General features: G+C 35.8%; 3 protein-coding genes across 3 annotated transcripts; 1 reads left to right on the top strand and 2 right to left on the bottom strand.

Moving 5' to 3' along the window:
• Positions 1-1082: 1082 nt before the first annotated feature.
• LOC147380972 (uncharacterized) lies at positions 1083-4551 on the top strand. Its single transcript, XM_086430993.1, has 2 exons — positions 1083-3832; positions 3978-4551. Exons 1-2 carry the CDS (start codon positions 1084-1086, stop codon positions 4388-4390), a joined length of 3162 nt encoding a protein of 1053 aa, XP_086287119.1. The 5' UTR covers position 1083; the 3' UTR covers positions 4391-4551.
• Positions 4552-5100: 549 nt separating this feature from the next.
• LOC147380971 (pentatricopeptide repeat-containing protein At5g16860-like) lies at positions 5101-7138 on the bottom strand. The gene has a single exon (XM_086430992.1). The coding sequence runs from the start codon at positions 7105-7107 to the stop codon at positions 5245-5247; it is 1863 nt and encodes a 620-aa protein (XP_086287118.1). The 5' UTR covers positions 7108-7138; the 3' UTR covers positions 5101-5244.
• A 1517-nt stretch (positions 7139-8655) lies between these two features.
• Positions 8656-15170, bottom strand: LOC147380970 (uncharacterized). Its single transcript, XM_086430991.1, has 4 exons — positions 14851-15170; positions 11306-11376; positions 10762-10900; positions 8656-8959 (listed from the first exon to the last, which is right to left on the bottom strand). Exons 1-4 carry the CDS (start codon positions 15008-15010, stop codon positions 8874-8876), a joined length of 456 nt encoding a protein of 151 aa, XP_086287117.1. The 5' UTR covers positions 15011-15170; the 3' UTR covers positions 8656-8873.
• Between the last annotated feature and the right edge of the window lie 643 nt (positions 15171-15813).

Genomic DNA, 15813 nt, shown 5'->3' with positions numbered 1-15813 from the left:
GTATGGGTTGTCAGGACTACCAATCAATGGATCACCTGTCAAAGCTGTCAATCGATAGATCACCTGTCAAAGTTGTCAATCGATAGATCACCTGTCAGATTCGTCCTGTCGATCTATACTAACATTGATATCCGCGAAGTACTTCATCTGAGCTACATGATGGGTTGGTGATACACGTTCGAGCTGAACATCCGTGTATCCGAGGAGTTCTGTCAATGGTGCCCGTCAAGCAGTCCATCCGGGCTTCAAGTTCATGCTTCCGGAATCGTTTGAGCCACGTGTCCAAACTCGAGAATTTCCCCCCATAGTTGACTCTTCAAATGCAATTAACTAGTCAAGCTACCATTAAAGGGTAATTATAAAAGCACCCCACAAATTAATATGGGCAACCCAGACCATAGCAGAATTGTTTTGTCTTATATGGGTTAAAAATTTCGGAATGAGCTGATTTTTGGTGAGGGTGATCTCTATGATGAGGAGATCATCCGCACCAAAAATCAGCCCATTTCTAAACTTCTAAACCCATGAAAAGAAGTTCAAGAATCGTAAATCATCCTCTCTTTTTTTTCATAAACGAATTTTGATGAAGATAGAAATTTTGGAATGAACTTATCGGTTGATCTCATCATCATAGAGATCATCATCACTAAAAATCAACTCATCCCGAAACTTTTAACTCATATAAAATAAAATAATTCAGCAATAATGTGACTAGCCCTAATTAATTCTTAGGGTAGTTTTTTAATTACCCACCATGAAATGGGAGGTTAATAATCAAAAGTAACTCTTTTGGGTCCTACTTTAACGTGGAATATTCAATAGCATTCCTTATTTATTTTGCAAAACTCCAAATCTCATTAATCAGTTGTAGGTCCTGTGGGCCCTACCCCTAACATGAAATATTTAATATTAATCCATATATTTTGAAAAAAAAAATGTTAACGTAACTTGAAAAAGATATGTTTTGAAAAAATTGTTTTTTTTTTATTATTATTTTTAATTGTATAAAATATTTAATCGATACAAATACACTTGCTTGCTTAGCAAAACAAAACAAAAAAAAAGAGAAGTTATATGATCTCAATGAGGCGATCTCCTGCGTACCCGAGATCGGAAACCCGTATGGAGGGCACCCGCTATGCGCTTTTCTTCCTTGTCCTCATTTATTCTTTCATCATGAACAATGCCGATGTTAGTGGTACAGAAAGAGAAGCCCTTGTCACCTTCAAACGTTTAGTCTCCGATCCTCAAAATACTCTCTTGGGATGGAACCATAGTACATCTATCTGCAATTGGCTCGGCGTATCATGCACCAATAACCCAAACCTCCCCCGTGTCCAATCACTTCAGCTTGGAGGATTCGGTCTGTCCGGTACCATTCCTCCACAACTCTCTAATCTCAGCTCCCTCAAAATTCTTAACCTTTCCAACAACCTCTTCCACGGCCCAATTCCTCAAGAGTTTGGCCATCTCTCTCTCCTACAACGTCTCATCCTCTCCAACAATTCTATTGATAGTATCATCCCCACTACACTCTCTCATTGCTCTAACCTCCGACAAGTCGATCTCTCATATAACGGATTACTTGGGAACCTTCCCTCTCAGTTGGGATTTTTAATGAAGCTCAAACATCTCAACGTTGCAGTAAATAATCTTAGTGGTTCAATCCCTCCTTCATTTGGAAATCTCTCCTCTCTTACTCATCTCTACCTCTCACGAAACCATTTCTCCGGCACAATTCCAAATGAGTTGGGTCGTCTCCAAAAAATTCTCATTCTTCATCTCTCTCAAAACAATCTAACTGGAGAGATACCTCATTCAATTTATAACATCTCCTCTATGATCTTATTCTCCGTAGCGGAAAATAAGCTCATAGGAAAGCTACCACATGACATGATGCTTGCTCTTCCCAATCTCAAGGAACTCTATATGTCCCGAAATAACCTCAAGGGACCTATACCAAGTTCTTTATCCAATTCATCAACAATTCAATTCCTCGATTTAGGTTCGAACCGATTTGAAGGTGTAATCCCTTCACTTGGTAACCTGAAAAATCTCAATTTTCTGAATCTAGGCATGAATCTTCTGTCTTCTACCACAGAAATGAACCGTCAAGTATTCGATTCGCTCACTAATTGCACCCATTTGGAGGTTATCATACTAGCTTCCAACCAACTAGCGGGAGAGCTTCCAATTACAACAGCCAATCTATCGACCCATCTTCGAGAAATTTGTTTAGGAAACAACTACTATCTTTCCGGGGTCTTCCCTATAGGAATGGAGAACTATCGGAACCTCACAGTCTTGGATCTGCAGCAAAATTCTTTCCGAGGTTTAATACCCAACTCCATAGGACTACTTAAAAATTTAAACAAATTTTCTCTGCAACAGAACATGTTCTTTGGAGAAATACCGAACAGCTTCAGCAATCTTACTCAGCTTTTTCAGCTTATCATGGGAGCTAATCAGTTTTCCGGAAGAATTCCTGAGAGTATAGGTGACTGTCAGAATCTGAACTTATTGGATCTCGCCAAGAACAGATTGAATGGAAGCATTCCAACGAAGATTTTCAGACTCTCAAATTTATATGAGCTGCATTTGGGTGGGAATGCTTTAAGTGGTTCTTTGCCCATTGAAGTAGGAAAGTTGTCGCAGTTGGGATTCCTGGATACTTCAGATAACAAGCTGTCCGGCAATATTCCAGAAACCATCGATGGCTGTTCGAGCTTGGTTACACTTATCATGGCTAAGAACAAACTCAACGGCTCAATCCCAAATTCAATGGGACGATTAGCAGCTCTAGAAACCTTGAATCTTTCATTAAATGATCTTTCAGGACAGATCCCAGATGGTTTACAGAATCTTCGGGTTTTGAAGAGCTTGAATCTTTCCTTCAATGATTTGGAAGGATACGTACCACGAGAAGGAATCTTCGCGAACATTAGCTGGAATTCTCTTCAAGGAAATAATAAGCTTTGCAGTGGGGATCAAGAGATGACCGAGAAACTGAAACTCCCTACATGTGCAATTAAAAAGAAGCAAAATATATCAATTGCATTCAAGATCATTGTCCCTATAGTTAGCTTTATTGCACTAATTTGTGTTTCTTCATGTTTGATATGGGTATTTGTTGTCCAAAAGAAAAAGAAACAGAAGAGAGAATCAAAGGGAAGTAAATTTTCTCCATCTTACAAAGGGAGACCACTGAAGATATCGTACAAACAGATTCTGTCTGCCACCAATAATTTTGCATCAGAAAATCTAATAGGAAAGGGAGGGTTTGGTTCGGTTTACAGAGGAATCAGCGGTGACGGTGACGGTTACGGTGACGGTGAAGGTGACCAAAGTCGGAAAACCATCATTGCAATCAAGATTCTCGACCTTAAACAAAGCAAAGCTTCTAAGAGCTTCACAGCAGAATGTGAAGTTCTAAAGAATGTTCGGCATCGAAACCTTGTAAAGGTCATCACCTCATGCACAAGCATTGATCACAGAGGAGAAGAATTCAAGGCCTTGATTATGGAGTTCATGTCTAATGGAAGCCTAGAGAAGTGGTTGTATCCAGACGACCCCGAGTCTGGGCTAAGGTTGAACTTGATGAAGAGACTGAACATTGCCATAGATGTAGCTTCTGCCATGGATTATCTGCACCATGACTGTGAACCACCTATTGTTCACTGTGATCTTAAACCTGGCAATGTCCTTTTGGACGAAGACATGGTTGCTCATGTAGGGGATTTCGGACTCGCAAGGATTCTCTCTTGTAATAATCCTTCACAGGATCAGAGTAGCACAATTGGAGTGATGGGTTCCACTGGCTACATTGCTCCAGGTATCAAACTATACTATTAGACAAACCCATGGAAAAAAAAAACGTTATTTTGTGAGAGCTACTATTGGCACACCAACTTTTACTAATTACACCCCAATTAAAAATAAAGAAAATAAGTATCTAATGTTTTGTTTTGGTTTCCTAGAATACGGACTGGGCAGTAATGCTTCGACAAGCGGGGATGTCTACAGCTATGGAATTCTACTGCTAGAGATATTTACAGGAAGGAAACCCACAGACGAGATGTTTCGAGATGGTCTAGACCTGAATATATTTGCATCTTCTGTGGACAAGAATCGAATTAGGGAAATCATTGACTCGAGAATCTTTGATAACAATAATGGTTCAGATTACGACAGCAGCAATAACAACTATAGTGTTTCCACAACCAGTAGTAGCAGCTCTACAAGTAACTGGAAAAGTAGAGAAGATGAGTGTTTCGCTTCCGTGATAAGAGTGGGCCTGGCTTGTGCAGCAGACATACCAAAAGCCCGTTTAACCATGAGAGAAACTCTTACAAAGATGCATGAGATCAAAGGAACTTTGTTAGAATTGTGAGGCAACTCACGTAGTCCTGCTTCTGTACTACTGTCACATAAATATTTGTGTACATATGATATGTCCCCACTAGTTTTGTAACTGTTTATTTATAGTTCGATTAGGGTCTTGTGGGAAGCTATGTATAATTAGGCTTTATTTTGGAACATATATATGTGAATGTAATGTTTCTTTTTTTTTTTTTTTATTAATTATATTTCTTTCTTTTTTAATTTTAGTAAGCCCGGATGAGATTGTATATTCATATCCACGCCTACTAATCTACTATTCAAGATTGCTTCAAGGCAAGATGAAAGAAGATTTAAAGGAACTATCGTAAAGAGTTGATCCCAATAGTTTGACAAGTATTCTCAACAACTAGAAAATAGGCTAAAAGAGATATAGATGATAGAAGATAGCAAACTTAACGGAGATCTTCGTGTTTTTCTATTCCTTCAAATCAGAAAATTACTGAAAATTTTAAATAAAATAAAAGTTGAAAGAAGATAAATGAATTAAACTTCATAGTTAAGGATCATTACGATAAAGAAAATGAAAAACTGATTTATGAAGCCCTATCATGTACTTTTACATCTAGAGTAGGGGAAATTCTATGTTTCGGAAAGTATTCTAAGATGAATGTTAAAGCTCTTCACTATCAAGGACCAAACGTAAGTTACATCTCAATAACAGATAACAAAATCATTGTTCATGATGTCATTAGTTGCAAATTCAGACATATTAAAATCTTTATTTGCACAAGAATAAATTAAATAATTTTATAGTAAGATTATGATCTAATACTTCTCGGAATAAATAACCATCTACTCTTGGTGATTGACCACATTGTGAACCAAATAAACCAAACAATAGATCTACATCAAATTTTTGAAATCAGGATCGTACTGAGCACTCTTCATCATCAATATGAGGTCATCTAACACCTCGTAAATTCGAGAAGAACAAGGATGTGTTTTATCTGCAACGTAGAAATAATGGGTCTTGCTACTTATATTAATCCAACTACATCCAGGAAACTTCCTCAAACCTCTGCCTTTCATCCCCATTCGTAATTTTGCCACAACATCCCATTTTCCAAATGAAGCATATGCATTTGAGAGCGATACATAGTTTGATGGGTTCTCGGGTTCTAATTGAATGAGAAACTTGTAAGCCAAATCCCGCATTTCTGAGTTTCCATGTACTACACAAGCACCAAAAAGAGCTCCCCACACACTCGGTCCAGGTTTCATGGGCATCGAGTTAATAAATTTCAATGCTTGATCAAGCTGGCCTGCTCGACCTAACATATCGACCATACAAGCACATATCTCCACTGTTGGCGAAATCCCAAAATCGATAATCCCACAATTATAAATGTTAAATCCTTCCGTTACCAATCCGGATCTACTACAGGCGGAAAGTACTCCTACTAATGTGATATTATCAGGCTTAATCCCAAGTCGAACCATCTTATGAAACAGGGAAATGGCTTCATCGCCCTTGCCATGTGATCCGTATCCAGCAATAATTGAACTCCAAGAAATTGCATCTTTACAAAAAGCATCATTATCAAAAACACGTCTAGCACAATCCAAGCTCCCACATTTAGAATACATGTCGATTAATGCATTACTAAGAGAAACTTCATTGTTGAATTCTTTTCTGATTGAAAATCCATGAATTTGTTTCCCTTCCATTAAACAAGCGAGAGAACTACAAGTCGGAAGAATGCTTACAAGAGATACTCTATTGGGTTCTATCCCACCTCTGAGCTGCATTTCACGAAAAAGCATCAGAGCTTCCTCTGAACCTCCATTTTGTACGTAACCCGTAATCATTGCTGTCCAAGCAACAATGTTTCTACATTTCATCCGATCAAAAACCTGTCTTCCCGTAATTATATTTTTATTCTTTGAGTACATATCGATCAAACAAGATCCCACGTGAACATCCGAATCCAAACCCAGATCATTTTTTACTATAAAACAATGGATCTCTCTTCCATGATCCCACTTTCCAGTATTTGTGCCACACAAGGAAAGAAGACTAGAAACAGTAAATCCATCTAGTCTCACTCCTTCAATTTGCATCTGTTTCACAAACCTCCATGCATCCTCATTAAACACAGAATTCCCAGAAACCGTAAACCCAGAGATTAAAACATTCCAAGACCCAGAATTTCTCTGCGGCATTTCATCAAACACCTTGCAAAGATCTGTAAAACTCTCACATTTACAGTGCATCGACATTAAAGAATTTGCTACAACGACATCCCAAACAAAACCCATTTTAATACTCAAACAATGAATCACTCCTCCAATTTTTAAATCTCCAATATCACCAGAAATCTTCAAAAGGGTTGATAAAGTGTAATTATCTGGATTAATCTCCTCAACACACATTCGATTTAACAGATTAAAACCCATTTCATGGATTCCATTTTTAGAGTACCCATTGATCAAAGAGTTCCATAGGAACACGTTTTTGTGGAGAATTGATTCGAAGAAGAGGCGAGAATGGCTTGGGAATCCGCAGATAGAGTAGGATGAGATGAGTTTGGTTGCAAGAAAAGGGTCTTGAGTTAACCCAAGAGAGAAAATTTGAGCGTGAGACTGCTGGGTGAGTTTCAGACATTTGTGATCGATGGAGTGTTGGAGGAGTTGGAGAAGAAAATTGAGAGGAGAGTATATTACAGTGGGAGAGTGAGAGATGAAACGAAGAGATGAAGCTGGCATGAATTACAAAGCAGATTCTGTTTTATTACAACTTTGATCACAATCGATTTATTGAGAATTGCGCGTTTAAGAACCTGATTTTGGAATCGGGTCGTGGGTCCGATTTGACTCAGTCGATTTGGACATATATTGGTTAGACGTATCTCGAGAATATGTTGTGGTGTTGAGATGAATAGAGAGGACAAAGTATTAAAAAAAAAAAAAGAGTCATGCTGGACATGCATACGTAATCGTAGATGGTTTTTACTTGTATCACGATGAAACACATCTATGATTATATGCACATCCCACGCTAGACTTGTGAGAATCACAGTAAATTATTTTTGTCATTTCAGCATTTTTCAAAAAAGTAAAAAATAAAAAACATAAACTTTTTTCACTATTTGGATTTGAATTTCAGATTTGGGAGTTCACTAGTCGTAAATTTTCAAAACAATAAAATTCATATTTACAATCTTATTATTGGGAAACTTATTTATTACCTAGAGTTTGCAAGTTGAAGGGTTATTATTAAAATGGATAACATAATAAAATTGAGAGTATTTTTGAAAAGAGATACAATATTATACTTTTTTTTTTTTTACGAGGGAGAAAGATTGAGATAAAGAAAACAACGGGACAACCGTTGTATTTTATTATATAGATTATCTAAGAAGATAATCTCAATAATTGACATTTCAAATATGGAGTCGAGACATCATTTGTCACCGTAAATGTTACAACTTTGTGCACTACTAACACTTCCACATTTTTCTTTTTTTGTTGAATTAGTTGGAATTGTACTACTTGGAATCAAAGCTAGTATGACGCGTTGGAATCAAACTTCGGTAGGAGTGACATAGGGAAAGAGCTACTTGGGAACCCAAAATGAATGGTGAAAGCTGCCACAAAGTAGGCATTGGGGATGTTAATGGAAGACTAATTTTTTTTGTGAATTAAACAGTTTTCTATTACAGTTGAAGTTGTCTGCTGTTAGTAAATATGCTAACTTATGACGGTATGCACATGGGGCTCATGTAAGATTTGTGAAACACGATTCGATGAATTGGATCAAGGGGATAAGAAGGCTGATCTTTGGCATGGATAAATATTCAGAAGAGAACCAACCTTGAATGGTGACCGTATCCCCTGCATCTGCACACATATTTCTTGGCTTTCGATTGAACTAATATAGTTTCTCTGAGCCTGTGAAAACGGGATTCGAGACCAATGGACAAGCTAGAGAATGAAAATTATCTAAACAACAATCAAACCACCAGGATCTAACTTTATGCCTGACTACTAATCTCTTTTTTGGGATGGGTAAGTTGGACTTGAACCCACGACCTCAAAGTTTCCTTGTGATGTACCAAACCGACTGAGATATGGGTCTAAGCTCAAACTTGACTATAATATTGTAGACTGCAAATACAATCTCAACCCTGCAATGTGTCAAACTTTTCAAAAGCTCATCCAATGCCTGACCACAAGAATTACAACAATTAGCTAATGGTTAGAAAAACAAAAACCAAAAAAACATGGAAGATGGTTGTTGATCAGGAAAAAACGTAACACCTCCAATTGTCACACTTTATTTTTTATCACATAAACATAGAGTAGCACATAAAGTTCTGAATTGATCATAACTAAAAGATAACAGTTGAAAATATACACCCGATGATAATTCAAAATTCAACTAAGTCAGAAATTTATTTTTTCTTTTGAAATGAGGAATAATCATCCAACCATTTTTTGAATGGATGGAATATACAATATCTATATGGATTTTATGCTTGAGAGGTGACCGTTCCGTTTTTCTCAAGTTCACGCAGCCTGGCTCTTTCCATCTTCCGTTTACGCCATTCCTCAAGAGCTGAAAACTCCATAATATTAGTTAATAACCTTTTTGTACTATTAACACAAATAACACTGGTGAAACATAAAAGTCATAAAGAACTAATGATGAGAAGAATCGGCTTAGAATTTAACTCCCTCTATTCTAGAATTGATAAAATAACAAAGTAATTGGGAAAAAATATCAAAATTCATAACATGAACACAAATAATTTGCTTATTTTTTTCAGGTGCTCAACAAGGATAGATTTTGCCCTTGGAAGCTCACTAAGGATCATAATTTTGTCAGCAGATAAATCAGACCATCTTTTATAAAGCATCAATAATATTATTAGAGATGATTAGGCAATCTTCTCCTATAGTTTTTGGTGAACTTTTGTTTGTGAGGTTTATCATGTCAAAACAATAGCTTTTGAAGTGATGAGTAGGTTTTATACCTACGAATTAACCACTTTTAGATATAATATTTTATTAATTTTAGAGTCTTTTAGTTATTTTTAGTTAAGTTTAGTTTGTTTTATACTTTTTATGTGATTCTATGTTTTTATTTGATTTTTATGTTTATTTTGCAGTTTAGGAACAATATGGAACATTGAGATGTTTGCATACGTTTAGGAGAAATTCTGGACTCAAATTTGTTCACTCTTGGAAGAAGGAAGCTAAGTATACAAGCTAGAAAGTCTTCAAGCCGCAGCTTGATAGAAAACGAGGCCGCGGCGGGAATTCAAGAATGGCATAACAGAAATATAAAAATACAAGCCGCGGCATGATATATTGGGAGGCCATGGCCTGCTTACGTTTTCAGCTTTACACGTTAATTTGTGGTGACCGAATTAGAGACGGATTTTGGGACTCTTAAACCCTAATGACTCCATACCTATAAATAGGAAAGTTTAAACCTTATTTGGGGACAGAAGTTTTTGGGTTTTTCTTGGAGGCAGAAAATTGAGAAGGAGGACAGGAATTGGAGATCGGCTCTTGAGTTTTATCTTCTTTAACTTTAACTTTTCTCTTAATTTTGTAATCTAAGAATGGCTAAATACTTTTATGATTTTGTTTTCTTTTCAATGAAGAACTAATTTCTATTCTAGGGTTATAATGGAATCCATTCATTATATTTGATTAGTTTTCTTTCTTTCTTCTATGATCCCACATGTGATTGTTTATTCTGTCCAATGTTTAATGCGATTTGATTAACTGATCATTGATTGAATTGATTTGGTGAACCTTAATAATATCGACAGAGTTATTTTGTGTTCATGACCTAGATAGATTAACATATGCTAATTTGAGATAGGAATATACTCAAGTTGCATGTGCATTCCTTATGAGAACTTATTCTTAATGAATTCTTCTTGATTTGATTCTCATAGGCATATAGGGAATTAGTCTAGAAGGGTATTTTTACATGACCATCGGAAGAGGCTTGTAGAGAATTTAGTATTCTTGGATGACAATCATAGTGGATTAATTTATCATAGAGGGAAGGAGAATTAAATCAAGTGGATTGTTTAGGGGAAATTATAAACCTAGATTTTATCACTCATTGATTTTAAATCTGCAAGTTAATTTTCTCCGTTAGTTTTCTTGTTTAGTTTTAATTCATATTTTTACTTTTGTTTGGATAAAATTAGAGTGAGATAAATTGGTAATTAGCAATAGATTGGTATTTAATCTCCGTGGGAACGATACTTTCTTATCACTTTATTACTTGTTTCGATACATATACTTGCGTGCGTAAATATAGACAACATGAAGCAGTCTGAAAAAAACAAAAAATCTTGATGGCTATAAACGATTGCTAGAACCTCAGATAATCACCTTTCTGGTTGTTAGCATCATTCAAAGTACGAATATCCTTCAACCTCTTTGAAAGATCCACTGCAGCAGTAGTTTGCTTTGACACTTTTGGTTGCACTACCTCTGGTTCTGTGTATGCTTCTTGCTTAATTTCCCTTACCTATAGAGGAAATATTAACATCAAGATATAATGTATCCAAAATTGAAAGCCGAACCGGAGGAAGCAAGTTCATTAGATATCACTAGAAGGTGGCAGTGCAAACGCACATGTATCAAAAGGGCTTATTTGTAACTTAAAACATTGATTAAAGGGTTTTGTATGTTACATAGTAAAAAAATGATATTTTTGTAATTTTGAAAATTAACTAACATGATTCTAGGGTAGTGGAGTGGGCGGCAATTTTCTTTGTTTTTGACCAAAATGACCCTGATTATATTAACTTTAAATATAAAGGTGTGGGCATTTTCCGGATCCAAAATTTGGAGTTGAACCACTTCTACTCCACCTCCTCTCATTATAATAGTAAAGATAATTACTCATTTTGAGAAGGCCTGTCATGCTTACTCTTTTTATAAGTTCCAAGGGCTCCATAGCACGGCGCATCTCTTCAGACTCTACAATGTATCTCAGTTGCACTGCATTTTGAAATGTTAGTGCAACAACACATTCTAGTAACATAGCAAGCTCATTACTGAACAAATGATCATTATTAATAAAGACAAAGTACAGGGAAGAGAAGCATAGATATCAAAACTTATATCAAAGAAATACTTGAACTATCAAAACTTATGCCAAGAACGCACTCTAGCGTGAACACCCCCCCCCCCCCAGCGCGTATCTATAATTCTATTTACCATGGTCAGTATTTGTTCAATTTAAGATAATAAGCTTCTCACTTCTCAAATGATATCAATGTCCAGCTAATAGCTCTTGAATGTAACTATAAATCAAAGCTATTAACAAGATTTTGAGCGCATGGCATTTGTTTTCATTCATAGAAAAGCCAACCTCCCAAAATGAGCTTTATTACTAAAAAATTACCCGGAAAAAAAAATATATTTAGTTTAAGAAAAAGCACATTGGTAAGTCTTGACACTTTCGGTCAATGAGAGTGATTCCCTACTGGTTTCTCATAATAGACGTGGTTCATAATTCTACAATATCCTAAGGATATCCACAGACTTTCCTAGACTATTCGTACTTGTTTGTACATCTTTGCATTGCTTTACAAGACTAAACAATCTAGAGACTTCTAGACTCCTCCAAAAGACTAGAGTTCTCTAATATTTCTGCATTATGTCCATTGGATGGGGTTTAGAAGAAGTTTGTCATGTAAATCTTGTCTAATCCTACCTTACAAATTGATTATGATGCCATGACCCATCCTTGTAGTAATTGAAAGATGTGAAAGAAAAGTCATGATAACAAAGAAGAAAAAGAAAGTCTGACAAATGTTTGTCATGGTGTGCACTAGACCAGACATTGTGCATGCAGCTGGTATCAGGCAAACCCCAGTAAAGTTAATTGGAAAGCTACAAAGTGGGTCTTTCGGTATTTGAGAGGCTTTAATAATTATACAATCACATATAAGAAGGGCTCCAATTCAATGCAAGATTTCATGGATGCGAACTTTGTCGATGATCTTGATAAGGAAAGATCAACAAATGCATATGCATTTCGTTTTGCAAATGTACCGATAAATTGGGTGTCAAGGCTCCAAGATACGATTGTTCTATTTACTACCATGGCGGAGTACATGACGGCAACAGAAGCATCAAAAGAAGTGGTATGGCTTAGAAGATTGATGAGTGAGATGGGGTATTGTATGCAAATCACGGAACTATTTGTGACAACATGTGCACCATTCGGTTGGCCGAGAATCTAGTTCATCACAAGAGGTCAAGACACATACTGGTTTAATATCACTACATCCGATAATTGTTGAATACAGTAAAAGTCGATTGGTCTAGGTAAAGACTGAGGACAATCTGCTTCTTTTTTATAAGTATAAAATTTATTGAAAAAAAGAACAAGAGGTCGAGGTAGTCCCTTCACAAGAAAAAGGAAAAAAGAGAACAAAAAGAAAAGAAAAAAAACATAGCTAAGCAGAGCAAAAGCCAACCCCTCCCTAACAACTAAACATTACAAACCGTCTCCCACTTGAAGACAAAATCTTCTTAGTACACCCCTTGGAAGTCTTTACAAAGTTTACACCAAAAGAAAAGTAAGCCCTAAATATCAAAAATGACCTCATACAGAACTTTTTTCCTCTCCCTATAAAACCCTTATGTTCCTCTCTTTCCAGAGGCCCCAACAAGCAGCAAAAGGAAGGATAGACCATAAATATCTTTTTCTATTGGAGAAAACATTATAATTCCACCCAAGGAAAAGATCAAAAATAGCACAAGGGGAAATCCAATCCAACTAGATGAGAGATAGAAAATGGGACCAAACAGAGCTACAAAATGGACAATGCAAAAGAATATGATTTCCGGATTCACAATTCTTCTTACAAAGGAAACAAAAGTTTGCAATTGAGAGACCATGCATAATCACGTTGTCCAAAGTTAGAATCGTCTCAAGAGAAGCTAACCAAACAAAGAACGCAACTTTGGATGTGACAAGAAGAGACCAAATTGCAGTTTCCAGGAATGCTCAGTCAAAAAGACTAAGGACATCTTGCAGACATCTTACAAAGCCGAACCAAGTAGAGATATTAGAGTGAAACTTAACTTTTCTAGTTTTCAAGAAAAGTTAAGAGCAACTATTTGGTAACACAAAGGTGTGATTTGGTATCAAGGTGGAGATTATTAGGATATTGAATTGAGGGTATACCCAATCTATTTATGTAGGGGCCTTTTGATCTCTTGTATTTTTTCCCTCCATGTGAGACTTTGATGGGGTTTTTTTCTTTGGAGAGGATTTCTAGAGGTTTTTCGAAAAGACTTACTATTTTTGAAACTGTTTGAGAGAACTTTTGATCTGCATCCCTACGACAATAAAGTTAGGCCTCCTTGTACTTTGTTCTCCCTTCTTTCTTCAATATATTATACTTTTCATACATAAATATAAAAAAGTTAGAGCAAGGTAGATGGATTTGATGGCATGTGTTGGTAAGGAAAGCACTTGTGGATTTTCCTTCTCATTATAAGGTATTTTCCATAAATTGAACCTTATACTTTTCTCCAACATTGATAGTGAAAAAACATCCCATTGGATTACCCATGGGAATTATTTATGGAACTAAGGATATTTATGTAAATAGATTTTAGTATAAATATATAAATTCAACCAAGGGTTTTCTTGTTGAGAAACAAAACAAATGAGAGAGAGAGGAAGTGGGGAAGGGTTTACCTTTGTAACATTTAATTGATACAGTGAAGAGGATCAATCTCCTCCAAGGACTTGGTCCAAAAAAGGGTAAATTTCGTAAACATCTATTTTTTGAGATTTCTTCTTTCTTTTGCATTGCATACTTTTTTTTGTCAATTTTCACAACATAGCCCTTGCTCTTTTTTTTTTTCAATTTTTGCAACATAGCCCTTGTTGGGTGAACCACGTAAATTATTGTGTTGTGGTTGTTTTTCATATTTTCTCTTGTTTCCATTCATTTCCCTCAAATATATTTCACTTATTTTTTTTCTTTGGGATAATTATGCAACCACATACCAGTATATAATGGGTAAGCCCTACCATCCCCAACTCTAAAACTTATCCCAAACATAAAAGTTAAACACCATTCTTAGTTTCTTGCCCCATCACCACCTTTCTCCAATTCAACAACAAGGTCATATTTGAGGATTTTACCCTTTTTTTTCTTTCTGGTGGGTGCACTAAGAAAAACCCCCAAACACTACGCCATTCCTCTGGATTTCACATTAAACCTAAAAACTTCAAGGCCAAAGAGGGGCTTTAATTTCATTCAACAAATTAGGTTTTGAAAATCCTACGATTTAAAGAACATTTGTTATTCTTCATCAATTGATTATGTGAATAATTGATCTTGAAATTGTCGTTTTAAATGACTAAAACAGTATAAGTGAGCAAAATCAACAATCGCAAAGAAACAAAAAAAAAAAAAAAAGAATAGTAATGAGAGAGGGGAAAACCTGAATCTGATTGATTTGGAGAAAGTTTTTTGTTACAGAGAGCAGAGAGAAATCCTTGAAGAAGAAGAAGAACAGTAACAATATTGAAGAAACAAACGAGGATTGTAGCGTTCCTGAATGAGAGTTTCAACCTCCATGATTGCTGCTGCTGAGTTTCCATTTCTTTAATTCATCAAAAATCTCAATTTTTTTGGGTTTTTTTTTTTTTAAGGAAAAAAGTGTCAATTTGAAGTCTTGAAGTCAACTTGAAACGGTGAAGAAGTTAGAGACAGAGCAACAAATTCAATTTTAGTGATAATTACATCTTCTGAAATGTTCAATTCTTGTTGACGAAAATCATCTTTTTAGTTTCTCGAACAATGGTTTTAAAACTCGTTTTGGACGAGACCGAGTCGTCTCGGACGAGTTTTTCTGATATATTTGAGTCATCTCGTTTAACAATGAGAAAAATTAACTGTGATTTTAAATCTCGTATAATATGTTTGACTTGTCTATCCGTCTCGTTGGTGAACAATACTGAGATTATTGGACGAGTTGTCTTGGTCTCAAACGAGATTTAAAACCATTCTCCCTAACCTGATATTGGGTTGACTCGTATGAGTCATTTTTGTATCAAACGAGTCAAATAATAAGAGTCATTTTTTTAGATAGGTTAGCCCGAGTCATTTTTGTTCTCTTTATTAATCAAATGTGCTCACCTCTGATCCAGAGGAAATGTAAGTCAATGTGTCTAACGTTGTGTTTGGATTGAGAGAAATGGAGAGAAGAGACGAGAAAATAAATGAGTTTCTCTCCATTTTTCTTATTTAAAAAGTTAAGTGGGGGAGAGAAGAGAAGAGAAAATCAACGACAAAGTATTTATTTTAGAGAGATTTATTGGGCAAATCTATCCATTGCAATTTGATTACAAAAACTCCCTTACTTTATACATTTGTTACCTGCATAACCTTACTTTATGAATTC

The sequence above is a fragment of the Akebia trifoliata genome, unplaced genomic scaffold (genome assembly GCF_017979445.1).
Source record: "Akebia trifoliata isolate Shusen 1 unplaced genomic scaffold, ASM1797944v1 Contig00845, whole genome shotgun sequence".
In the NCBI taxonomy this organism is placed as follows: Eukaryota; Viridiplantae; Streptophyta; class Magnoliopsida; order Ranunculales; family Lardizabalaceae; genus Akebia; species Akebia trifoliata.
The sequence above is the reverse complement of the archived record's forward strand: the minus strand, read 5'-3'. Positions and strand labels throughout refer to the sequence as shown.